Source organism: Melozone crissalis, unplaced genomic scaffold, assembly GCF_028551555.1.
Source record: "Melozone crissalis strain CALT ecotype California unplaced genomic scaffold, PUWL_Pcris_2 ptg000013l_1, whole genome shotgun sequence".
Lineage (NCBI taxonomy): Eukaryota > Metazoa > Chordata > Aves > Passeriformes > Passerellidae > Melozone > Melozone crissalis.
The window spans coordinates 7,708,950-7,735,949 of NW_026535791.1; the positions used below are offsets into that span (position 1 = coordinate 7,708,950).

Genomic DNA, 27,000 nt, shown 5'->3' on the forward strand with positions numbered 1-27,000 from the left:
AGATTTTACTCACTTAACTATTGTGAATACTAACAATTAGAGCTGATTCTTTAAGGGGTTTTTGCATAATTTGCAGACTTTTTTTTTAATAAAAAGAAGCTTCTTTTTAAGGCTTTTTTTTTTTGCAGGAAAATTAGGAAATCGCTACTTTCCTAATATTTTATATTGCACTCCTAAAAGAGCATATCCTGTTTATCTCCAAAGTTAATGGAGAAGAAGGAAAATATTTCAGTACTTAGAAACAAGATAACTTGTGTTTCAGTTGATATTAGATTTTTCTTATATACCTCATAGATAAAATAATCTAGGAACCTTGGATTAACATTGCTATACTTCACTTTTACAGAAGCTTGTTTTCCTCTGTCCTCTAATTAAAATATAGACTTAGCCATATAAATGGTTGATTGTGTCATTTTCAAAAAATGAGGCAAATTTTGAATGCTCAACTGTTCCACTTAAGAATGTGGGCTTATGCCTTCTAAGCTCTCTTGAATGCTCTGGTTCATCTGGTTACTTCTATAATTCACAGTCAAATCATCTGGACTTTTTTCAGAAGGACTTGTGTATATTTGAACAGGTATATGAACATTTGCAGAATCAGATCCTGCAGTAACAGGCCAAAATTTCAGGATTATGGATTCTGTAGTCATCAACTAATTTCTTTCCAGCTGGAGTTTTCTATGAAGATTGAGTTCAGTTTTATATGAGAAGAGTGTGTGGATGGAAGTTGAGTTCAGGGATTTATATAAAATTAATATGGATATGTAATTTGTTTTATATAAATATTCTAATGCCTTCAGTAATCACTGCCTTCTAAATGCATTAAACTTTTAATATTTAGACTTGCAATTTCTAAAAATCTGCAGAGTGGCATAGAAAAAATGCTGCTCTGAATCTGCTAGAGTGTGACTGTGTATATTGATAATGCTTTTAAAAGGTTTTGATGTTTTGGTTTTTTTTTTTAATTTGCAGCTATGGCCAGGATGGTGACAAATCTCCGCTGTGCCAGAGATCTGCAGGAAATGAGAATTAAAAAGAAATGTAGGCAAAATATTCATTCACAGCCAGGCACTCTTTATGCCATTAAAACATCTGCAAGCAGTAGAATCCCTCTGAAAGCTGCAGTGGAAGAGAAATGTCCTCGCTTTTATTCTACAGAAGAGGTACATTGCTATCTTTTTATTTTCTGTCTCACATCTCTTTCTCAAGACTGGCAAATAAAAACTCAGTAGCTTTTGAATAGATACATTCTTCAGTTTTTAGATAAGTATTTACAGTAGCTGTTACACCAGTTGCTACAGTACTTAAGTAGCATATATCCAGTTTTTAAAACTATTCCAAATAATGAAGGTCATAAATCTCTAGTGTTATAATCAAACAGGAAAAAAAAATCCACCAATTAAAATGCATATGAAGAGATGGTTGAAAAGAACAGTTAAAATTTAAGCTTAGGTAAATCTATGTGAAAATGCTCTTGCTTTTGGTACTGTGAAAGTACCAAACCTATTGAATTTTTTAAACACTTTCAAAGTACACTGTGAAGCTGTTCTTCTAAAATAGTTGTTGGGAATCCTCCGTTCTCCATGGTTTACATATGAAATGGCAAGATCAGACAAAAGCTTAAAGAAATATTTAATCTGAAATTATAAGACTGGATATTTAAACTCTGTTGAATTCTTACTGTATTGTCGTTATTTTGTCTTTTCCATCTGATTTTTTTCAGCTATACACATACGGTGTTTCAAAACAGTGCATACAAGTTAACAGCACAAATGCAGAATCTTTCCAGTTTCTCATCAAAGACTTTTTCAGTAAAGAGTATTTGTTAGCTGGAAATGGAATGCAGCTTGCTGATGGAGGATGGCTAATACCTACAGATGAGGGAAAAGCTGGGAAAAAGGAGTTTTACAGGTACTGTTGCTTATGAACTTGGGACAGCTATGCTATTTATTAGATAGCAGTTCTCTTGTCTCCTAGAATAAATCCAACACAGTGGTGTTTTAAAGCCTCTGAAATTTTTACTGTTTTTTTACTGTGCATTTTTAATACACCTCTGTTGCTATAAATAAAGATATTATAGGATTGTAAATTTGCTATGTAGATTAATGTTGCTAGTGATTGATCCTCACTGACCGTTAAAGAAAGCAAAGTCAATTTGGAAAATTTCTAGAATTTCTTCAAAGGTATAAATAGTCTAAGTAATAGGGAAGTTAAAATTTGCAGTGGATTTCAGGTTAATTTATTAACAATTTATCTGCAGAGCCCTCTGTGACACTCCTGGCGTGGATCCCAACCTAATCACAGAGGCCTGGGTTTACAATCACTACAGATGGATTGTATGGAAATTGGCAGCCCTGGAAGTGTCGTTCCCACGTGAATTTGCTAACAGATGTTTGACACCAGAAATGGTCCTGTTGCAGTTGAAATATAGGTATGTGTATAGCAATGTATTGGGAGCTGTAATTTGTGTTACTGTGTGCTTTCTGGTTCATCAGGATTACAAAATAAGCACATCTGCCTTGCATTCACTGCTTAGCAGAGTGCTTGTATTGTTAAACTTACACACAGCAGCATTAAAAACATAGTGTGTGTTACCTGCAAAAATGTAGAAAACATTTGCTTTGCTACAGTGGTGCTTAATCAGGTAGATGAGTAACCAACACTTTTCTACAAGTGTGTTTAAATAAAAACAATGTGATGGATTTTGTTTGCTGTAACTAAGCACAAATTATTATTTGTAGGTATGATTTGGAAGTGGATAAAAGTAAACGATCAGCAATCAAAAAAATAATGGAAAGAGATGATGCAGCAGGTAAAACACTTGTACTGTGCATTTCCAAAATCATATCACTGAACACAGTTGTATCTCCTAGCAGTAGCAATAAGAACATGGAAAGTAAAAAAGCAGCAGCTTTAATTGAAGTTACTGATGGCTGGTATGGGATCAGAGCTCTTCTGGATCCACCTCTCAAAGCTTTCTTAGATAGAAGAAGGCTGACTGTTGGTCAGAAGATCATAGTGCATGGAGCAGAACTTGTTGGTCCTCAAAATGGATGTACACCACTGGAAGCCCCAGATTCCCTTATGTTAAAGGTAAATAAAATATTAGTTCAGCTTGATTGGATGTGACTGAGAGAGGTGATAATTAATGCTACTTAGTTGAGCCATATTTTGTAAACAGAAGTTATTGGGGCTTTACAAACAGATGGAGCTTTGCTGAAGTTTAATAACCAGATTTGTAAGGCATCATTCAAGGGTGTTATTCAATATGGTTGGAAGAGAAGTTTGTAGTATAAAATTCTGCCAGGTTTTGCTATGTGTTTTGGCAGTTCCAGCTCCTTACTTTGGTTAAATACCAAGTTGCAAAGAAGTATTTATCCATCTCAGACAACATGGAAGTTGGAAGAAGGGGGGGAGAGGAGAAACCAATGAGAGGGTGAACTGGTGGGGGAAGACCTTGGCTTATTTGAGGTTAGTTAAAGAGCATAATCTTTAACTTTAAAGAGCATAATACTGAAATTGGTACTCTGGTACAAAGCAATGGTTTGTCTCATACATTCTCATTTCCCAGAGAATTTTAACTTTTCCGATTTTTAGATTCTGTTGAAAATACATTCTTCAGTGTGAAAGGAATTAAAATGTGATCTGCTCAGGTGCAAAAGTGATATATTCTTAGTGAGGTCAGTGTGAAAATAGATACATAGATATTCCTGTAGATAAAATGTGTTGATATAATTTGACTTAGCAGGGCCAGTTTCTCATTCACCGTTTCCCTTGCTCAGATCTCAGCGAACAGCACTCGCCGTGTGCGATGGCACACCAAGCTGGGATTCCATCGGGATCCCAGACCTTTCCCCGTGCCTCTGTCATCGCTTTACAGTGAGGGCGGTGCAGTGGGCTGTATTGATGTGGTAGTTCAAAGAACTTACCCTATTCAGGTATGGTGTAAGTATTTTATTCATCTAACAGGGTTCTGTGAGATCTCAATTATATTAGTGAATTGCTATATCATTTTTCAAATCAGACGCAATATAGAAAGCTAAATTTTTTTTTAAGATACCATTATGTGTAAACTAATGAGGAGTGGTTCTTGCATTGTGCATGTATTTAGTATTTCAGGATTGGTGTATCCTGCTATAAGAAGAATTTTATTTTGTGTTCAGTATCTTTCAGTTGGCTTTGCTTTGAGCTTCAAAAAGCCAGAAATAATTGAATTTCAGTTCTGTACTCTAAAAAGTACTGCACTTGTTTTATTATAAACATATTAACAAAAAAGTCACATATTTCTAAGCATTTGTAGGATTACTTTTTCTTACATGTAGCTGACTGTATTGTGTACGTTCTGTATTAGTGAAAATACAGTGTGTAGTTATGGTGTAAAATAGATTTAAAATCTTTTAAATACCACTTGATATCCAGACATTTAAATACTGCAGTCAGACTTCACTGCAACTACTTGGTTTTATAACAATACCAGACACAAAAAGAAACAATATTTCTGTTAGCAATCAATCTTTTTAATGTAAGCAGTTTAACCAGGACACAACTTTCATATTTTATTAGCTTTCCTCAGAGTAGGTTATACTTGGCATGTATATCTAAGATTGTTTTTTCATTGCCTTCTTTCTAAGGTATTATTTTATTGTTGGTTGATGTAGAATGAATTCTGCAAGGATACTTGGTTTGAATCATTACTTTGCTATTTAGATCATTACTTTAATGGAGGAAATTACAGCATTTATTATGTGAGCTGCCTGGTAGAACAAACCTCTATTTAGGTCTCAGAAAGGGGACTGTAATCTGTAACTGCATCACAATAAACGGTTTCCAGGCTGGAGAGGCAAATACTTCTTCATATCTGGCTATGTCAAGAGATTGATGTACTTTTTTCTGCTTTGAACACTGAGACTCTTGCTCAAACGTACCAAAATTGTAGGAAGATTTGGGCTGTCTCCTTTTACGTAAAGAGTCAAGGAGTGTAGGAATCACAGTAGCCTTAATTAAAGTGTCAAACTGTGAGTAATGCAGGAGATACATGGTGTGCAATTAATGAGGTAGGCAGAGCCTATTTCAACAATTCACTGCCTCATAAGTATTGGTCCTGCAACCTCTCCTTACCTTGCTTTCACTATACACCCCTGCTGCTTCTCTGTTCTGAACCTGGAGCTCACCTGGTCCTGTTACTTAAGCAGTTTAATTCATTAAACTAGGAAAAAGTAAGTAATTATAATATTAAGAACAGACAATGAACTGCTGTCTATTGAATTACCAAACTGATACAGTCTGCTGAGGTCGGATATGTGCTAGAGCCAGTGCAAGGGAGAAGACAGAACTGTGCAGAAAATGGGATTGGAAGGAAAGGGACCACTTTCAGTAGCCATGGATCTCCTTGTTTAGCTCACGGGCCTCTTCAAATCAGGCAAGCCAGTTCTGGCAGAGTTCTGGACAAGCCTCTAGTCCTATGGCACCATCTCAGCAGAAAAGGTTTAGGAGCATCTGCAGAACAACATCATAGTTCTTTTACAGCATCTAACCCAGGGTGTTAAAACAGACAGTACAGCTGATGTGGACAGATTGGGTAGAATGCAGTCTGGTGTATTTTTTAGCATTGAGTTTGATGATTTGTATCTTAATGTATCTACCAGTGGGATCCATTCATCATCTAAATTACAACATTGATACCCACTACTTGAAGCTATGTTTTCTTCAGCTGTTAAATCATCTGGGTTTGGATACTGCTCCATTCTGCTTGTGTTTGACAAGTTACCAACCAGTGCTGTGGGGTTCTGCCTTTTATCTGTTACAGTGGAAGAACTTAGGGTCTGCTGCCTGTTCATTTTTAAAGCATTTTTGTTTAACAGTGAGTATGAAAGAGAAGCTAGATAACGTTAAAAATAATCTTTTTAAAGTCTGGGTTTAGTTTTAATCTTTTTATTTCAGTGGATGGAAAAGACATCATCCGGGTCCTACGTTTTTCGTAACAGCCGAGCTGAAGAAAGGGAAGCTGCCAAGCATGCAGAGAATCAGCAAAAGAAACTGGAAGCTCTGTTTGCAAAAATCCAAGCAGAATATGAAAAACATGAAGGTAAAGCTTTCATTCTTTCAGAACATCTGTAAAGAACAGGAAAAAATTTTGCTATTTCCAGAAAAGTTAAAAGAAATTGCCAAAAATCTTCTCTGGTGATAAAGAAGCAGAGCTGGGATTTTGGGTTGTTTTCTTTGTTGTTGTTGGTGGTGGTTTTGTTTTGTGTTGTTTGAGGTTTTTGCTTCCTGTGTGTCAAGACCTTTTGGTACAAAATGGTTATGTGCTTATTTGCATGGCTTTGCAGCTATCTAAGGAACCCTTTTGAACATATTCATAGGCAGGCCATTAAAAAATTATCCTTGAGGTGATTCTCAGGGAAGTGCTACAAAATTGTAGAAATCATAATTTCATTCCCTTCAGGAACATGACACTAAGATTTCACCCAGAGGTGGGCACTGCTAGGATGTATCTCAGTAGACCTGGACACCAAGACTGAGCATCTTTCCTCCTGAATAATTGCATGACTGTGTGGATGCTGAGGTCAGTGGAGCTGCTCAGTGGGACAGGGACTCTGGTGACACAGGCCATGGAGAATGCTGAGTCACCAAATGCCCTTGGTTGGCAATCCCAGGCCACAGAGACCAGGGGAAATTCTGAAGCAAGGAAGACATAGCCTTGGTGGAAGGGGATCAAGTTAGAGAACACTCAGGCAAACTGGACATGTGTAAGTCCATAGCTGATGATGGGATTAACTTCTGAGTTAATCTGCTGAGGAGCTGACTGGTGTTTGTGGGGCTGCTTTTGATCCTCTTTGAATGATCATTAGTTCATTGGTAGAGGTGCCTTGAGAGTGAAAGAGAGCAAATGTGTCTTCTGTATTCAGAAAAGATAGGAAGGAGCACCCAGAAACCTACAGGCCAGTCAGCCTTACCCTTCTCCCTGATGATGGGAGAAATAATCCTGGAAGCTCTTAACAGGCACAAAAGGGAAAAAAATATGATTTGGAGTATTCAGCAAAGATTCACTCAGGGGAAGCCATGTTTCACCAACCTGACAATGTTCTGTGATGAAATCACTGGCTTGGGCAGTTGAGGCGAGAGCAGTGCATTGTCTGCCTGGACTTCAGAAAGGCTTTTGACACTGTGTCCCTTAGGATCCATGGAGAGAAGCTGATGGGCTGGATGAGCAGGCAGGCAGGTGGATAGCAAACTCTCTGAACAGTAGGGCCCAGAGGATGATGATGAGTGGCACAAAGTCTCTTTGGAGACCAGTAACTCATGGTGTAAGCCAGCGATGAGCACTGGGTCTAGTCCTGTTTTAACAAGTTCATTTATGATCTGGAGAATGGGGGGATGTACCTACAGCAGGTTTGATGCTGAAAATTAGGACAAGTGATGGATACACTAGAGGATTATGCTGCCATCCAGAGGGATTTTGGCAGGTGGAGAAACAGGCTGACAAGAACCACATGAAGTTCAACAAAGCAAGTTGCAAATCTTGCACCTGGGGAGGAGCAGTGCCATGCACCAGTACATGCCGGGGATCACCCATCTGGAATGCAGCTTGGCAGAAGGAGCCCTGGGTGTCCTGGTGGACAAGTTGAGGATTGTTGAGGTCTTGGTGATCCTTCCCTTCTGTTTAGCACTGGTAAGGCCACACGTGGAATGCCATGTCCAGTTCTGGACTCCTCACCACAATGAGACATGGACACACTGGAGATATTCCAACCAAGGGCCCTGAATGTATTTAAGGAATTGGAGCATCTGGCGTAGGAAAAACTGAGAGAGCTGGGACCATTGAGCTTGGAGAAGGCTCAGGGGGACATCTGATCGATGTACTTAAATACCTGAAAGGACAGTGCAGAGAAGATGGAGCTAGGCTTGTGTCAGTGGTGTCCAGTGACAAGTCCAGAGCCAAATGGGCACAAACTGGAACACAGGAAGTTCCCTCTGGACATCAGGAAACTTTTTCACTATGATGGTTGACTGACAGTGTTGCCTGGAGAAGCTGTGAAATCTCCATCCTTGGAGATAATAAAAAGCTCACTGGACAGCCTTGGTCAGCCTTCTGTAGGGTGCTCCTGCTTGAGCAGGGGCGTTGCTCAGATGACCTCCAGAGGTCCCTTCCACTTCAATATATTCTAATTCTGTAATGGCTGACACTGTCCACCTCTGCCAGTGATTTCCAACAGTAGTTCTAGCATGGAATTCTTAGCTGAAATCAGAGATGGCCTTGTAATTCTTAACGTCACTGCTATGACACCTCATGTGTTGTTTTTATGTTTGGTAAATTTGTGTACACAAGAGTCTGCTGTGCTGAAGGAATTCATCAAAATTCTGGCAGCAAAGGGACTTACATAAGGAGAGGGTAATATAAGTCACCTTGGCATTTAGCTGATGTCCTGAGGAGGCTTTGTGTGCAGGCCTGTGCTGTCCCACGTCTTGGTGTCCTAAAGACTTTTCTGCTGCATGAGAAGAAGACCAAGTGATGGACATAAAGGAAATGTAGTCAAGTATCTATGAAGGTTCTTGGCAGCCCATCAAATCTCCCACCCTCTGCTAAGAGATAACTAGCCAGTGATACTAGTTACCAGCCTCCTAGCCACTGATACTGGCTACCCCAAAGTTTGGATAATATTCTGTCTATGTTGGATTTGAATGAGTAAGATTTTTTTTCTGTATTTTCTGGATATGCATATATATGCATGCACACACACACATACACATCAATTCCTATACATGAGTTTTGTATTTTTATTCTGGCAAGGCCTAAATACTGCTGGGCTTCTTACATAATTATTTCTTCCTTCATTTTAAAATGTATTGGTTGTGCTCCACATAAAGGCTTTTTCTCAACAGAGAGAACCAGTAGAAGAACACCAAGATCACGGATCGTCACAAGACAGCAAATCCATAATTTGCAAGATGGTGCAGAACTTTTTGAAGCAATTCAGAATGCATCTGATCCTGGTTATATGGAGGTAACTGTAGATACTACTGGGTTAATTTTGAAAAGCTTTTGGAGTAAATTAAAATTTAATAACTTCTGCTGAAATTGACCATTAAATTACTCTTTTGTTTTGCTGCCTTTTGATATTTTCTACAGCATGCTTATTGCTAAATAAATTAATATTAAAAATTTTGAAAAAAAAATTAATGAAGGCTTGTTGTAATTGATTAATATTATCTTGGACGGCAATTTTCTCTTGGTATAAAAATCCAGGATATAGCACAATTAAAAGTTAATGCTACTTGTAATTTTATTACTTTGCTTTGTCTTGCATATACAAAAACTTAATGCATCTCATCAATCTAGAGTTTCATACACATACTCTTGCATGCTATTCATTGAATTGTTTGGATAATTATATTGTCTATGTTGTCTTCATTCCCTGTTCCCAGATAAATCACAACTTTGAAGTGTTTATGCCTTTACTAATAAAGACAGAAGTGATTAGTCCCTGCAAATTATTAAAAAATTAAATACATGCCTTGCCTTTTGCAAGTGAGGATCCTTGTCTGTCATATTTGATGAAATGGTAGCTATGTCTCTGGAGCTGCATGTACAGAAATCTGGGTCTTGAAGTATTGGTCAGTAAAGTGATGTGTTTGATGCATTTTAGTGTAAATCACTGTGTCAGCTCAGAGACAGCAGCCTGAGGAGAAGTGCAACTCTTCCTTTATTCTTCCAGAAATTTTTCCTAATATGTCTTCATATGTAACAGGCAAGCCTACCTGTTATATTAAATATTCCCCTTACTTATACACTCTCAAGCAGGCTTCTCACTAGTTGTCAGGTAGGAACAGTGTGTAGTGTAATCTCTGCACAGACCAGAGAGCACCAGCTGCGTACCAGCAGTACCACTGCTGCCTCCTGTTGTTTTAATATACCTCATTTCAGGTCCTAGTAGTGCATCAGCTGGAAATAAATTGCTTCTAACAGATGAACACTCAAGAAAGAGGCTATCTAAAAATCTTGTGGTTTTTTGATTAAGAAAAAAGATACTGAGTTCCACTTCTCTTGGTTGCAGGGATATCTCAGTGATGACCAGTTAAAAGCCTTGAAGGCTTACAGACAGCTGATGAATGACAAAAAACAAACTCAGATGCAGGAACAATTCAAGAAGGCTTTAGAGTCAGCAGAACAAGAAGAAAATGGTTGTTACAAAAGGGATGTGTCTGCAGTATGGAGATTATATGTGGTAGACTACAGAAAGCAAGAAAAACATAAAGGTCAGTGCTTGAAAAATTATAAATAACTTTTAACTAAATGTGGTAACTGGCCAGCACAGATAGATTTGAAGAGTTTCCCAACAGTATTTTAGCTTACATATTAATATTTCTGGTTTGATTCTTGGTTTAAGGCTTTTGGACAGGAGGGAGTGCTGTAGATTTATTTTGTTTAAAAGCCTTCAGAGGGTGACTGAGCAGGTGACTGAGCTTACCGTGCTGTTGTCAGGAGCAGTGCTGAGCATCTGGCGCCCGCTGCCCGATGTGTGTTCCTTGCTGAAGGAAGGCGCTCACTACAGGATCTTCCAGCTGTCAGCGTCCCAGCCCAGGGGCAGGGCAGACTCCACCCACGTCCAGTTAACAGCCACCAAGAAAACTCAGTACCTACAGCTAGCAGTAAGTGCTTTAGGTGCATACAGGTGCATCATTAAAATGTGTCACGCTCTCTAAGTGTGGTAAATACTGAAGTTCTGTGTTTCATCAGGTATCACAGGAGATGCTGGTACAGATTTTCTTTCCAAGAAAGGCTCTAGAATTCACCAGTTTGTTGGATCCTTCTTTTCAGCCACCATGTGCTGAAGTGGATTTAGTTGGAGTTGTCATTTCTGTTAGCAGATCAGGTATGTTGTGGACCACATCCATGTCCTCCCACTGAATTAGCACTGAATTCTTGATTTCAAAAGTCAGAGTTATCTTGGTGTTGTACCTGCATCTCAGGCCTGGGAAAACCTCCTAAATACTGGCCATGTCACTTTGCCAGTGACATGCTGGCAGATAAATTTGTATTTCTGAAGAAAAACTCTCTCTGCTAATAGCTCAGGAAGTTAGTAAGGCAGCATCTAAGCTCAAAAGCAGCTTATATTTAAATAGTTTTTATTTCTTTATTTTCTATAAGTGGTGAGCCTAAGTTCTCACATCTGTGTTCAGCATCTGCAGAAACACCATCATGCATGTACATGAACTCCCTCTTTGGTGCATAGTGTCATGGAATGAGTGGAATTCAGGCACTGGAGCTCATGGAGAGGGAGAGGTGGATAATCTTCTAGGTGAAAAGAAAAAGTTCTATAGTATTGTTTTTAAAGACACAGACTTTGAGTTGTTTCCTGTAATCAGTAGGGAGCTGGTGTAGAATATGAAAGATATATGAGATACCTGTCACCATGCAGATGGGCTGCCATGTAGCTCTTTCAAGATGCGTGTGAATTTTTTTAGTATCACTTAAAGAGATGTAAAGGTTTAATTCAGACTTTTTTCCTGCTTTTAGGTTTCACTACTGTGGTATACTTGTCTGATGAAAGCTATAATTTAGTGGCAGTAAAGATCTGGACAGATCTCAGACACTTGGCTATTGAAGATGTAGTTGTCCGCTGCTCACTCATTTCTGCAAGCAACCTTCAGTGGCAGTCTGAATTCAGATCAGAAATTCCCGTGCTGTTGGCTGGAGATCTTTCTTTATTCTCAGCCAGTCCAAAGGAATGCTATCTTCAAGAGAAGGTTAATGAACTGAGAAGTGTGATAGAGGTAAGTAAACCTGTAGAAGTGTCATTTGATGGTTACTTTTAGCTACTGCTATGTTACATCTTCAGCAAAAAGTCTGTTAGTATTGATAAACCTTTAAAACAAGTAATGCACATAATGCTGAATTTGAGGGGAATTTTCTGGGAGACAAAGTAAGATGTTGATGCAGTTTTCCTGGGGCATTGAATGTCTTGATTTTTTTTTTTTTTGTTCCAACTCATCTGGCAGATGAGTCGTGATGTGCCACAGAATCTCTCAGTGGCAAAAGATCTTGTACCTGTCAGTAGGGAATCTGCCATGGACAGAAAGTGCAGGAATCTTCTATGTTGTTGATTTGGTGGGATAATGATGAAAAAAGAAAGTCTTAAAAGTAGTGTACATAGTCCTTAAATAGTTTGAAGGCCAACTATTCTGCATTGCAAACTCTGTTCTCCCTTACAGAATGTGCCCTCCTTTTGCTCTGATGCAGAAAGTAAACTGATGAGTTTGCTAGGAAGAAATCTCTTGCTGACACCCAGTTTACCTAAAAGATGTGGTTTGGAAAGCCCCTCTCCTTCCTGCAGCCATGCAGAGGATAGAAGTTTGGTAAGCTTCTGGTAATTAATGCTGTGTTTATACTGGCAGTAAGGATTTAAGCAAGTGGTGAATGGTCTCACTTCTGTGTCCATTTCATCCAGTCTTTTTAGGGCAATGCAAGCTGATTAGAAGCTTTCTCTTTGTGTAGGGGTTTAGGATTATTCCCCAGAGGAGCCATGAGATAGATTATCCTTCCTCCAAACACTATGTGAAAACTTCCCCTTGTGGCCTGTGTTTCCACAACATACTTTAAGTATTTTGCATTGATGTGAGTAAAATGAATCATCTTCCTTTATAGATGATTTAGTGCTTCTTTGGTCCCACTGTGAACGTTATCCAATGTGAATGTCACAGAAGGGAAAAATCTTGATCAGTACATTCATTTTTATTTCAAGGCATTCTGCAGTTCCCACCTTTGTTGAGAGAATTTACTTCCTTGTCTTTTTATAGACAGTGTTTACTATTTCTAGGATTTAATAGGGATGTCACCTGGAAAATGTATTTTAGCAGTCTTGACAAAAATTGATTTAAATAGTACTCAAGTTTCCCATGAAAGCTGCTGGTGGTGAGTTGCTTCTGACGTGGAATACTGAGCACAGTCAGAACAAAAATTTTTCCCGCCATGAGTTGCAAGGGAGGTGGAAACACCCTGGTATGGTATCAGTTCCTGGGGACTAAGTTTAAACTTGTAAGGCATCTTTTTCTATTTCAAAGGGAGGGCTAATGTTTAATTCTGAAGGTTTAGTTTATATATTTTATAGACTAACTAGTTAATATTTGTATAGTTTATTAAATACATTAATAATCTTTTGAAAATGAGACATCCAGTGTATTCTCAGGCCTGTGCTTGAAAGATTTGCTATGCAGAATCTCTCTTGTGTGTATTATCTTCATATTTTTTTGCCTGTGTTCTATTCTGATTTTTCTTAAAAATTTTTTTCTTCTTTTTACTTATTTAACCACCAAGCATGTGTGGAGAACATGACCAAGGCAGTAGAAGACTTATGAGTGCTTTGATTTCTTACCATCTGGCATAGAAAAATTCCCATACATTTTGCTTAGCTCTTAGAAACAAAATGTAAATGTACAGGTAAAGAGTGACTTGTCAGTCATCAGCACTTGAAGGAATAATATTAATCACCATCAGGAGATACCAAACCTAACTTGAATGGGATATGAATGATGACGTAGTGTTTTTACATTGGGAGGGGCAGAGGGATTCCCCCATTTTTTGGAAGTTTTTGAGAAAGTTCATGAGAATATTCTATTCAACATAAAACTTCTCTTTTTACCCAGATCTCTTCTAGAATTGAAATGAAACATCCAAGCCCTTTGTCAACTAGCACACCAAATATGCAACTTGTCACACCAGGGTCAGCAAAAACACCTTCACCTGCTACAGTCAATGAAAACTATCTCAAAACCAGCAAAAAGAGAAAAGCTATGGACTTCCTCAGTTGCATACCTGCCCCTCCACCACTGACACCAATATGTTCAGTCATTTCTCCATCTGTTAAAAGAGCATTTCAGCCTCCACGAAGTTTGGGGTTACAGCACAGCAAGTCACCCAAGGGGACAGATCAGAATATTGGTCTTGTCACCCCTTGCAGAAAAGTGAGAGAAACTGTCCATCTTCCTGAGAATGACCTGGTTGCTGATGAAGAACTGGCAATGATTAATACACAAGCACTCATGAATAATTTACCAGAAGAAAAGAAGATGGATTATGTAAATGAAAACAGAAATGCAACAGCTACTACTTTATCTGATGATCTGTCATCCAGAAATAGTTCCAGGTCTACTGGGGAAGCAAATAACTCATCAAAAGCAGTTCTGAAGTAGCTGAGGCTCTTCAGAAGAACACAAACGAACCTGAGGACTCATTACCAGCCCACAGAATGCTACAAAGACCAAAATTCCAAAAATGCTGCTACTGCACATGTACAGAATTGTAAATATTTCAAATTCAAATTATTTTTACACTTTGTACATTAAAACTTGATTGTATCTAATAAAGTTCTATTACAAAAACAGACTCATTAAATAACACTTCATTTGCAAAATAGTTTGAAGTTTAGTATGTAAACACTTCTCACAAAGATGTATTGTACAATAACATCAGTGTGGCTGAGGGTTTGACGACATTTTGTAAGCCATTGATTCTGTGTTCTTACATTACAGCAGGATCTTTGTTTCAGTCTAAAGCCATCAGTTTTGTTACCCCCTGCAACATTAGAATAGTTGTTTGGCTGTCCAAAGTGGCACAGAACATAATAAAGAGTTCTCTTATTTTCAGCAAACAGAACACTTTAATTCTGAAATGTTGCTCTGCTATTCTGGCACAGTTCTTGTACTTTTCTCCTCAGACTTTCCATATAGCACTAAGGGAGGTTTAAAGAACAGCTATGATTATTTGATTCACAGCAAAATGCCATGCAGAGTTATTATTAAATAGCTCCTTGGTCTGTGTTTTTGCTTCAGCTGTTCAGAGCTGCTCCTGTAGCCCTGTTCCCACTTAGGAGTTAACAAGCACAAGCCTAACACTAATGTTTCATTTCAGGAGCCTCTCCATCTTGGGATCAGTGAACTCCTATGTCTTGGCAAGATGAAGAGCTAAGTTTGCTTTGTTGAAGTGTTTTGCTTGCAGGCTGGAGAAGCTGTTTGTGTTTAAGGTAAGGGCAGCATGAATCCAGGCAGTGGAGAGAGGGAACAGTATCAGATCTTGCTAAAATCTGTTGAGCTACTTTTGCCATAATTCACTTTGCTTCTGAAAGTTACAATAATGCTATAGGCATTAATAGTAGATACAAAAAGTTTATACAGTCAGATATAAAGCATTAAAATGGCAAGAAATGCCAGTTGTGTGGGGAAAGAATTGGCCACAATGGCTTTAAGACAGAAATAAGTTAGGAATGTTTACTGCTAGAATCAGACTGTAATGCAGAAAAAAATACCCAAAATGTGGCATGTGGTAGAGCCCAGTACATTTCACATATGCCTGGATGGATTTTCATGGAGGAAGAGGGATGAGACAGAGTACAGTTTGTACTGGGTACAGTGTTCTTCAATGCTCTTACAGTGGTCATGTAGAGCTGTGAGAGCATGGTCCAATGCCATTTAAAGATTTGTAAGAAAGAAAATTTAGGAATTTAGTAGAAAAACACAAAAATAAAAAACAGTTTAGAAAAAAATGTAAAACTAGAGACTCTTGTACCCTGATAATTAAAACACCAAGGAATGCACATCTTCAGTTAAATGTCACGTCGGTACGTGCCATGCCCGGTCTCCTCCTTGGGAAGGCAGGAAGGTGGGTGGGATGGGGACCTGTCCCATAAGCTGCACTTGCTCCACTGCAGCTTCCCTCATCCCTGCTTGGTTTTTCAGACCGGAGAACACTGTGGAAGGTGACATTGTGCTCATATTGTTCTTTCATCCGTTGTATCTTTTCCCGAGGGACATGATGAATATTTCTTCTGTAGAGTCAAAAGTAACAGAAAACACAAGTATTTAGCTGCCTGGGTATGAGGGGTTATCTTCAGTTTGCTGAAGTCCCTGACAGGTTCGGCATAATGGTTCAGGTCTCCACTGATTTCTTTCTGGCCTCTTTTTACAAATTTCTGTTCACTTCCACCTACTTCTTAGGAATATTATTGTGACTGCTGAAAAACGTAACACCGTTATTTTTGGGAGGCAGATGGGACATAGGGATTTGACAAATGTCCAAAATAAGAGTTGTGTAGAAGATCTGTGTGGTATTTTATACAAGTGTTGCTATGTTTCAGCACTAACAGCTAGCTGGAGATAGGCAGCCAGGGGCTGCAGCCAGCCCAGACACTGAGCAGCAGCAAGGACAGAGGTCACAAACTGCTGTGCTTTGAGAGCAAGCAGGGAAACATCACACGTGATGTGGCTCAGGCTCCAAGGCAGACTCAAAAATGACAAGTTTGAGAGGGAGGGGAACAATGCTCAGACATGCAGGGCTTTCTGGATAGAGTAGCCACAGTAGCACCAGCCATGATCCCTCCACAAGTTAGCAGGAATTGTCTTCCCAAAGACCACCAGGAATTTCTGTCTGTGAGTTTGCAAATCCCGAGTATCTTTGGGGTTGCCATTTAGTGCTGGTAAGGCGCAGCTTGTGCCCCAGTGAGTGTATGTGAATTATCTTTACAATGCTGCTATGAAAAGTCAATGTGGGTCAAATGTGCAATAAAACAAGCTGCAGGTTACTGAGTAGCTCTGCCTACAACAAATGATCAGACTGTGTCCCTGCAGTGCTCCCCTACCAATGGCTGGCTGACAGCTCAGGCTGGTGGTGTCCTCACCTGTCCCCAGGCCTGAGCCTTCATCTGCCATGTCCTGCCTCCCCTGCAGCCATGAGCACTCTGGGCCTTGGCCCGCTGCCATTTGTGTCCATCACACACAGACAGGAGCAGCATTAACTTTTGACTAGAGCTCCTGGCTGGTAGAAAACAAATCCTTCCGTTGCAATGAAGTGCCCATGCCCTGTTATCTTGCACCAAGTTAGCATATGTTATCTTCTGGATTTGGTAGCTGGGAGAGCACTGCTCCCTGTAACTCACATCAGGCTGGCTAAAGGCTAGGAAGGCAGCCTGCACTAAATTTTTCAGTGACTGCAGCCATTAACCCTGCAGTCATTGGTCAACATTCTTAGAGCCACATTCAGCTGCCTCTACATCCTACCACACTGTGCAGAGTGCTTTTATCCTTTTTGTGTGTGTGTGTTAAGATCTTTACAAAGATCCTCTAGAACCCCATTTCTTACCCACACCTGATGCACCATCCCTCCATGCTGCAGCAGGACAGCATCTGTTATGGTTAGATTCTTAAGGACAGAAGTCTCAATATTGGCTGTAGTGCTTAGATTCGAGTTTGTGCCCAAACAAAAGAGACTGCTGCTCAAAATACAGAATGAAAATCAGAGCTCCTGCCCCCTCAAACTTACAGCACAAAAACATGCTTCAGGGCTTGTTGCCTTTTCTACTGCCTGACTCACTTCAGGCTCTTTCAGGGCTGAATTCACTACAGACCAGGTACTCAGTAATGGAAATTTCCCACAACAATCCTTCTGTTGGCATTTACCAGGCTGCATTCTTCCTTATATGAAGAGAAAGAAGGCTGACCTGAGAGCATGTCAAGAAAATGAGAGAAGCTGTCTGTTCCAGCAAAGAGAAAACTATGTACCTTGTCAGCTCTTGAACATTGAACTTCCAGGGTGTATCTGGTTCTTGGAATGTAACTTCATATCTATTTTCATGTGCCTAAAGGACACAAAGATGACATTATGAAACTGCACTAAAAGAATTGACACCTCCGCCAGAACTCCTGACAAGAGACACCAATGCCTTTTCAAAGACTCTGTATGGTATTTCACAAGTAATGAACTACAATTATAAACCATATCTTGATATATTTGTCAACAAATAGCTTGGGAACTGTTCAATTCATGTCATGACTGGGGAAGGGTATGGTGGCCTCATCACCAAGAAGTAGCAGGTTCAAAGGCCATTAATCTTTTTAAGTGGTTTTGCCTTCACTGAGTTACAAAGCTGACCAGCTAAATAACTACATTGGCACCTCTGCCCCTACTTCATCACACTATCCATCCTTCAATGCAATTAGAGAACTATGAGAAAACTGATGTAATATTATTAGCCATGTAATGAACCTTTTCACTCAGATCAACCTGTAAATGTCATATCTAGGCATATAAAAGCAATAAATCAGAGCTTTCCCTACCATCATCACATACGGCTTCATTTCCCAAGCGTGGATGTTGGTGTTATCAATAATGACCGGGCTTTTCCCTTTCTTCATTGCTTTGCGTGCTGCAATGGAACACATTAGGTAAAGCTAAAACACATTAAATAACAGAGCCAGGCCTCACTAACCCCAAAGTGCTCTTTTTCTGCCCACTCTCACACACTTGGTTCCCCACCAGACCTGGGTTTACAGCTACCACCCAAATGAGAGCCGAGGACAGCGCCCAGCAGCTCTCCTGGAAGAGATGGTGCAGCCTCTGGCTGATCTGAAGCTCTTTTAGAACATACTTAAAACAGCAAAAAATTACTGTCATTTGCAGGAGATCCCTGTTACATCATCTCAAAGTATGAGATCTCATCACCATCCCTACAAATTCCTTCCGAGCACAGCCACAAAAGCATGATACATTGAGTAAAGACATGAGTTGTTTAATCCTCAAACTTAAACTCAGCCTGCAAGTTTTCTTCCTGTCTATCATTATATTCTCACCCCCTTCCAGGTCAGGACAGACACCTAAGAAGTTAGAGGAGAAGGCTGCAGTGCCTATACTGCAGGGAGCAGCTGCTGGGCTGGTGTCTGAAGGGCATCAAGATTCAGCAGTGCCTCATCTAAAATAGTATTAACCAACCTCCAAAATGTTTTCATTTACAAATTTCCCTTTTATAAGACAGAAGAAATCAAATCAGAAGTGGTAAATGTATTTTTTAGCCAATGCCCCATGAACTACAGTGTATGACACCACTTTGAGGTATTTTAATCTGAGGGCTAAGTTTAAAGACAGCCTGAAATGCAGAACTATTTTGCACGGCCCCTGGATACAGTTCAGTCACCTCTTTTCTGGTTCCACTTGTGTGCATCCTCTAGGAAGTCAGGCTCAAAGACATAGACGCCATTTTCAATAAAGAAGTCGTCAGTACTAAGGACTACAGCAGTGGGGTTGTCACGTTTCAGCTGTCTGCAAGGAAAAATAAAAGATGAAAGAAGGATTAGTACCTGGTAACACCCTTTAACAGAGACATGTAAGCCATGAGCTATTTGAGTGCTCTGCAAATATACACAGTGCTTCATCTGAAAAATCCCAATTTAAAGGATCTGGAAGTACTACAATCAGTAGAGGGACACGTAGGAAGAAAGGAATGGAGCTTGAAGGCGTGGCCTTGATCTCTTTAATTCAGCAGAGAAATCTACACAGGACTACCAACATCTGAGTCTTCCATCTTATTTATATATTCAGCTCTCCTTCTGAGTTACCTGAGAAAGCAGGACTGTAAAGAGAAGGGGAAAAAACCCCAAAAACAGTAGTCCAAACCTGCTTATCCAGGCATAGAAGTTGGTGTCAGAAGACAATTTGATGATGGGAATTTTGTTATCTTCAGAGATTTCTGAAGATAACCAGGAGGAAGGATTTGTTATTTAGTAAAGATGGTCCAGAGAACCGTGAGTTTGGTTTGAGGGGTTTTTTTTGGCTGTAAAGCAGGTAGTACTTATTTAGAATTTTAATTTGCAAGCAAGTAGTTGAATGATAAGTCAATATTTTGTGTTAATTTATATAATTTTATGGTTCTTATCACTTGTTCCTGTTCCACTTAAACCTCCTCTTGTAGAGTTGAGTAATTTTTATCTCTTCAGCTTTTAAGCTAATTTTCTAAACAAATCTGAGTTTATAAAAAATATTTTATAGACAAATTTGCAGATCCATAAAGCAGACTGCTGTGGTGAGTGGCACTGGGCAATCCCACTTCCCTTCACACAGGTGTGTGTCCCCCAGCAGTGCTCCTGCAGGCTGGGCATGCCATGGGGAGCAAATGTGTGTCCTGCTGGACACTGACCAGCTGCCTCACAGGCAGCTATTGGCTCTTGGAGGTGGAAGGCAGTGCTGCCTTGTGTGGAGGTTTAAATATGAAGCATCCCTCTGCCAGTCCTTAGAGACCACAAAAAAAACCCAAAACAAACAAACAAAAAACCCAAAACAAACAAACAAAAGAAAAAAAGAAACCCCAACAACTCTTAATGTATGATTGTGTTCCCGTTTGTGTCTAATCCAGAATTTTTTGTGTCCATAGATATAGAATTGTCCTTTTTTTTTTAATCAATCAGAGAAGAGCTGGGGGAGGAGACAGTCTCTGCAAGAAGTCAGGGAGAGCCCATGGCATCATCCCCCTATTTCCTGTCTCCCCAAGGCCCAGAATGTCTTGGGAAAAGAAAGAAAGGTCAATCAAGAAACCCTGTATCTCTCAGACATGGATGATGCTGCCCTGCTGTCTCACACCACACGTGGTCTCCAGCCCCTGTGACTCATTTCAGCTTTCCTAATAAACACTTCTCCCTCCATCCCCACAAGTTGCAAAATAACCATTTCTCAGTGTCTTATCTACATGGGCAAGAGCAAGGCAAAAGGTGTCTCCAGGTTATCAGCAGCAGAACAGGCACACAGGCAGAAAAACCTTAATTCTGTCACCCTGCTCTGTTTCAACCATTTATTTACCAGTTGTTCCCTAATCTGCCTGCAAGCAGCAGCTCTTCCCTAGGACTGCAGGGTGCATTTAGCTGAATAAAGGTCAGCTTCTGACTCTGCTCTGTCTCCACTGTAACTTCTACCATCTGCTGATTAATGAATGTGATTTTGTGGTGGGGTCCACCCCAGCCAGCAGTGACTCAGCGCTGAAGGAGCCAGGACTGGACTGTACCCCCTGTAATGCACCATTCCAGCACCTACCTGTCCTTCTCTTCTAGCCCCAGAGGGATGTTTTATTCACAAAATTACTGCTGGGAAAATGATTTAAGAAAAATCATGTTTTAAACACTGTTAGCAAACAGTAAAATTTTGTTGCTTTAATTTTGGCCTCAGGCAAAAAATCCTTATTATGAAAAGTGAAGCAACATCTAATGCTTCTCTGGTTACTGCTGTGGAGTGCTTGATATATTCAGGTCTCCCTCTGATTCAGCACCTCACATTTCCCACTGCTTTACTCATTGCAATTTCTTCTCTAAAAAACTGACTGCTAAACTATGTGTTTTCCCTTTAACTACTAATAGGCACATAAAATGTGCACATTAATAAAAGATCTCAAGACTAATTTTTTTTCTTGCTCAGTATTTCTTTTTAAAATGTTCTTCACCAGTGCAAATTTTAAAATCCATTTTCTTGGCAAATACCTTACTGAATTTTCAGCCCTGAGGGCTTTGATATTAACCCTTAACCAATCTAAACTGTAGGTGAATATCTGTAAGTCTATGGTCCTCACATCAATAATTAAAGTAGATAAAACTTGTGTTTCAAAGGAGGAAAAATATGGGACAAAATGGGCTGAGAGCTATGAATTACTGTAACATTTGCTATATTCATACCAAATGAACTCCTTTTAACAGCAACATAAGAAAACATGAGGCGTGAAAAAGATGGTTTACCTTCTGTTTATTTTGCTGGTTTTAACTTTTAGCTTTCCAAAACAACCAAACTGTTGCTGAAGTTGACAGCTCTTTTCTGTAATCCCTTCCATATTGCCCACAAAGCTGACAAGACTCCTATTTCTTCTCACCCTTACCATTCCAGAGGGCAGCAGGAATCCTTTCATGTGGTCCTTACTAAATGAGCCTTCCACAATCTTCAGAGGACCTCAGGTTAGTTTAGAAGAAAGGTCCTGCACAATCACATCATGCTCTCAATCACTGGAAGCAATTAAAATGCCTGTATTTTAGAAAAATACAAACCAGCTATGCAAAATGGGAGGGCTTGTGACCACGGTTATTGATGAATAAATCTTGAACTGCCCTGTAAAAAGAAAATTACCCACTGCTGATAGATAAGCACACTTACACTGCAATCTCTTTGCAAGATCAAAGGACACACAGGAGCTATGTTTGCATTTTTTAAAGAAGCCACTGAACTGGAAGCACTGCATTGTGACAGGCAGCACTTGTGAAAAGTTCAGTATTGGTTTGTTTTGGACACATAATTGCACAGTACTACATGTCTTCATCTTGCAGTGGATATGGTACCTCCTTCACCTTGCACAGGGGTGAGGAGAAAAGGGTTTAAGGAGGTTTATTTTGAGCAGAGGAAACATCCCTCCTTCTCTTCTTGCTTTCTTATCCTCTGTAGTTTCTGAAACAGCAGAAAATCTTTCCTTAACAAAGGGTAGAGCATAATGCATTTTGTATCCATAGGTTATCGTACTTTTCCATCAGAAAACTTGAAAATAAATTAATTTCTGATAGCAGACTGGAAAAAACATTTTCTGCGCTCAGAAGGCCACAGAATGGAATATCAGAGACCAGAACATGTACGTACTGGCACCATATGCAACCACCTCCTCTGGACACTCTTCGAAACGTTAAGGGTCCTTGTGGCATTTCAAAGGTGTCTAAAAGCCTTTTGCTCCAGCAGGAAAGCAGGACTGTGAGATCTGGAGGGGCAATGCCCAGCACTTGCCACTGTCTACTGGGTTTGAACAATCCAGGTGCCCCGGGGGCTTTGCCTGGCCGAGCTGCCAGGCCCTGCAAGCAGAGCACAGCTGAGCCCTTGTCTCACCGCGGGAGGGTCCAACCGCGGCTCTGTCTCCCAAAGCCCCAGGCTCGAGTCCTGTCTGATCAAGGCACTCAGGAGGCTCACCTGAAGTGGTTTCAGGCAAAGGTAAACGTTTACAGAGCAATGCTGAGTGGAGGAGGAGCTGCAAGAGCTGAAGTCCATGAACCCGTCAGAGCTGCAATGCTGCAGTGGGGTCAGGTGCTGGGAATGCTGGGAACAGCCGGCCCAGGACTGGATGTGCTGGGATAAACCAGGCAACAGCAGCACAGAGAACTGGAGAGGACACAGATTGTGCCAAGCAGCGATGTCTCAGTGCCAGGGCATTTTTTCCCCTCCTGTTCTGAAAGATTTCTCACTCTATGCTTCACAAGGGAGTACAAGAACAAGCTCATTTCAAGAAATAAATCAACAGCTGTGGCTGAAAAGTTACAAGTTTGCTCATGCCCAGCCTATGGAGCTTGAGTTAAACTGTTGGATAAAGGGTCAGGTGTAAGTTGAGCTGTGCAGCACAGCAATGTGCTGCCAAAGAGCTGGAAATGCAGCTACTGTGCAATGCAGAGTTTGCTGGGGAAGCAGGTATGAGCTTGTATGTGGCTCGCTTAAATTCTGGAGGCATTTTCGGAAGTACAGCTGCCACTGCACCTCAGATAACCTTTTTCTTAGCAGCTGCCTCAGTGTGATCACAAACCTGCACTGTGAAGTCAAGGACAATGTGTTCAGGAAGAGCATGTCCAGCACACTGAAGGAGGCTGATGGAGATGTGACTCCCAGCTGTGACTCTCCTTCACATTTCCATGACATTTGGTGAAAGGTTAAAGGCAGGTAGCTGGGGCCACCTAAAATACGTGGTTCAGGGAAGCTCATCCTTAACAGGGAAGCTGCTGGAAAGGTGTGAAGCTTGGTGGTGAGCAGACCAACTCCTCATCCCGGCTTGACTACTCAGTATGTCACATGTGGGTCCTCTGCTGTCTTTGCCAGAAACCAAAAATCAGACTTGAACTGATCCGTGCCAGTGTAGGGCTGCTCTGAGCTGGGAGCAACCAGGATGAGGAAATCATTTTAACAAAAGTGCCATAACTAAAGCTTACAGAGCTGTATCCAAACTCTGCTGAGTGACATTGAGAGGTCAGGGAAACAAGCCATGGATCCAAGGTTGTTCCTAGGACTGTGTGATGGGGCCTTTTGACTGGAGTTATCACTGGGTTGCTGTATCACCAGTGATAACGTTAATGGTTTGTGACTCGTGGGCAGCCTAAAGATGTAGAGTTTGTGATAGAAACACGGAAATACTGTCTGATCTGCAGAAAGAATTAATGTAGATATGTGTGAAAGCACCAGAAGAAAGAACAGAGCAAAGGCTAAAACAATGGTACCCACTGACAGCCAAGATCATTAACAGCAATGAAACTGGGATAGGTCCTGAATACAGCCCCCAAGGCCAGCACTGAGCTGAGGCCCAGCACTGGTGACCTGCCACAGGAAAACCCTTGCTCTGAGAGCAGGAGGATGGCCAGTAGGTCACAGCAGCCTCTCCACACCAGCTTCCTTCCCCTTGTCCCAAGAGCAGCAGATGATGAAGACATGCAACATGGGAAAATGAATATAATGGGGGAAAAAACCCACCTAAGATTCATAAAGCACCAAGTAAGCAGAATTCACAGGGTAAAAAATTGGCATTATCAGAGCTGTTGGCTGGAGATGGCACAGCAGACCTGGCCAAAACCTACCCTGCCACCACCAACTGAGAGCAACCCAGCAGAGAAAGCGAGGATGGGACAGCTTATGGTCCTTGTCTGCTCTGATTTTGGGCAGACCACCTGAGCACATTCATCTTGATGCTTGCAAGTTTTAAGCTGTGATATTGTGAGTGAATAAAATCTGAGAAAATAAACTTGAATTTATAAAATGAGTTTACAGAGGACTTTTGCAAATAAACAACCATCTTCCTCCTCCAGGGGCATCTTGCACTGAGATCTGTTGCAGCCATTTTTTGCAAACTTGCCCTTATGCAGCACATAGCATTTACCAATATCAAAAGCTATGCAGTGTGAGAACAGCAAAAGAATTCTCTTGGTACAATCCTTCACAAGCTGGACAGGGTTAAGGAGAGGTACTAAATGCTGCTTTTTGATCTGTGTGTTGCTGAACAGTTAACATAATTATTCGATTAAGAGGGGCTAGAAACAGTAAGATACTCAAACCTCCATCTCACAGAGGACAACTACAACAACACTTACAACTGATTTTGTAAATGTGTCATTAACAATTAACCCTGTGTTTTGACCTAAAGAGTACAGGTAAGTACAGTTACTTGCACTGCCTGAGAACATGCCCCCAAACCTTCACGTTCTTACTGTGTTTTGAGAAGACCCAAATCCCCCTGAAGGAGCAGGCCCACACTTACACGACCTCTGAAGGGAGGGGTTTGGTTTTTGGGTGTGAGCAAAACGCAGCATTTGGCAATTCATAAAAGAACTTTGTTTGCCAAAGTGCAGTGAGGCAGAAGGCCCAGTGGGACAGGGAAGTGCTCTACTGAGAAGAGGAAACTGTGGATGAACCCAGTGTATCACACACCTCTGACAGCAGAGCCCTTCCTGTGGCAGCCCATGATCCCAGCATGGGTTCCTCAGCCCAGCAGAGTAAGAAGACAGAACGTTCCTCTTTTGATAGGGAGTGTGTGGCACTGGGAGCTGTGTGATAGCAGACTGTGAGATTTTGATACCAAACTGCAGCTGCACAGTCACACCGACTGCTGGGCTGCTTCCCAGCACTCCCCACTGTGTCTTTCCACCTATTTACAATCAGCCTTTGAGGTGTTGGGGCGTGGAGTGGTCTCCTCTACACATTTTATACACTGCTGAAGCTCTGACCAGGAGTGCAGGACATTACAAAAACAGAAGTCAGAGCTGCCAGTTTTCAGCCAGAGAGAGGAAGTTTGTTACCATGTTTGTGATTAAACACAAAAAAACCCCTAAATCACACACAAAAAAAAAAAAAAAAAAAAAAAAAACCCAAAAAAACAAAACAAAAAAAAACCCAACAAAACCCAACAAAAACAAACAAAACCAATCAATCAAAAAAATTAAATTTAAAAAAGAAAAAAGAAAGTCACCACCAATCTGACACTTTTGAGAAAACGAGCAAGTACTGCCCAGGTCGGGGTGATCAGTCCATCTCAGCAGAAGCATCCCTGTAGGTACCACTCGCTCGGAACAGCAGCTCGCACAGTCCCACGGGCAGGACACCCAGACACGGCCACAGGTGCCGGGGACAGCGCAGCCTGGAGCGGGCCTGGAGCCGGGGGGCTTCGGGCGGCTGCGATCAGCCGGGGCTCCCTCGGGGCTCCCCCCGACCCCAGCCCTCCCCTTTTTCCCGGCGGGTCCGCAGCGAGCGCCGGGCGGGCACAGCCGCTCCCGCAGCGCTGCCCCGCTTGCCCCGGAGCCGAGGCGCGGGTCCCGCTTACCTGGCCAGGGTGCTCTTGCCGGCGCCCGGCAGCCCCCGCAGCAGCACCAGCCTCCCTCCGTCCCGCGGGGGCCGCAGGCTCAGCGCCCCCAGGGCCCGCAGCAGCCGCTCCTCCGCGGGGCCGGGCCCGCCGGGGCCGGGGGCCGGGGCCGGGCCGGGATCGGGGGCCCGCGGCGGCCGCTCCGCAGCCCGGCCCCGGCCCCGGGCCCCGCCGCGACCCCGGCCCCGCCGCCCTCGGCCCCCGCGGGCGGGGCCGGGCGCGATCCCGCGTCCCTCCATGTCTCCCGGCCCAGACTTTGTCCCGCGAAAGCGAAAGCGGCCGGGAGCGGAGACTCGGGCAGGGACGGGCGTGTGCGGCTGCACAGCCAAAGCCTCAGCTACGGCACTCGCCGCAGACTCGGAACTTTGGCCCGAGATACCATCTCCAGTTATTACAGTCAGGATTATTCCCCAGTTTCTCAAAGGCAGCAGCCTGACAGCGTTCCAGTACCAGGTGCTGCCTCTCTGTATTGCGAACTACAGGGCAGGGCCGAAAGGGAAGGAATCATCAAAGCCCCAAAGAGAAGTGGGGCTGGTTACAGGACACCAGGTATGCAAGGACACTTCGCCGCCCGTCCCCTTCCTAGCAACGAGCTACCGGAGTCCTCTTCAACCACAGAAGCAACAAGGATGCCAAGGGGATGTAGCTAAAGAAGTGCCGAGCACTGAACAAATGATCCTGTGCATCACGCTCACTACACCACCCTAATTATCTTTTTCAAACATATTATCATAAGAGAAAGTAAAGGAAGTTTTAAAGATTTCTCTCCTCTAAAGAAAACCTGATTTCCATTAACTTGCTCCCCAAAGAAGCCAAAGAAATTACAGTTTACAATAAAACC

The 27,000-nt window shown here is 41.7% G+C and overlaps 2 protein-coding genes across 2 annotated transcripts in view; one reads left to right on the forward strand and one right to left on the reverse strand.

The window, feature by feature from the left end:
* The window catches only part of BRCA2 (BRCA2 DNA repair associated), a 32,980-nt gene extending 18,699 nt beyond the window's left edge, over positions 1-14,281 (forward strand). Inside the window, exons 14-26 of the mRNA XM_054272035.1 lie at positions 973-1,163; positions 1,724-1,911; positions 2,261-2,431; positions 2,742-3,093; positions 3,783-3,938; positions 5,941-6,085; positions 8,884-9,005; positions 10,056-10,257; positions 10,484-10,650; positions 10,739-10,874; positions 11,519-11,775; positions 12,214-12,357; positions 13,645-14,281. Coding sequence (XP_054128010.1) covers positions 973-1,163; positions 1,724-1,911; positions 2,261-2,431; positions 2,742-3,093; positions 3,783-3,938; positions 5,941-6,085; positions 8,884-9,005; positions 10,056-10,257; positions 10,484-10,650; positions 10,739-10,874; positions 11,519-11,775; positions 12,214-12,357; positions 13,645-14,190 — 2,777 coding nt within the window. The 3' untranslated portion in view covers positions 14,191-14,281. The remainder of the gene's footprint in view (positions 1-972; positions 1,164-1,723; positions 1,912-2,260; positions 2,432-2,741; positions 3,094-3,782; positions 3,939-5,940; positions 6,086-8,883; positions 9,006-10,055; positions 10,258-10,483; positions 10,651-10,738; positions 10,875-11,518; positions 11,776-12,213; positions 12,358-13,644) is intronic.
* On the reverse strand, positions 14,275-26,254 carry N4BP2L1 (NEDD4 binding protein 2 like 1; the record flags this gene model as incomplete). Its single annotated transcript, XM_054271838.1, has 5 exons — positions 14,275-15,821; positions 17,551-17,627; positions 18,106-18,194; positions 18,960-19,084; positions 26,121-26,254. Coding segments are annotated over 5 exons (651 nt in total), but the record flags the coding sequence as incomplete, so codon positions are not given.
* Between the last annotated feature and the right edge of the window lie 746 nt (positions 26,255-27,000).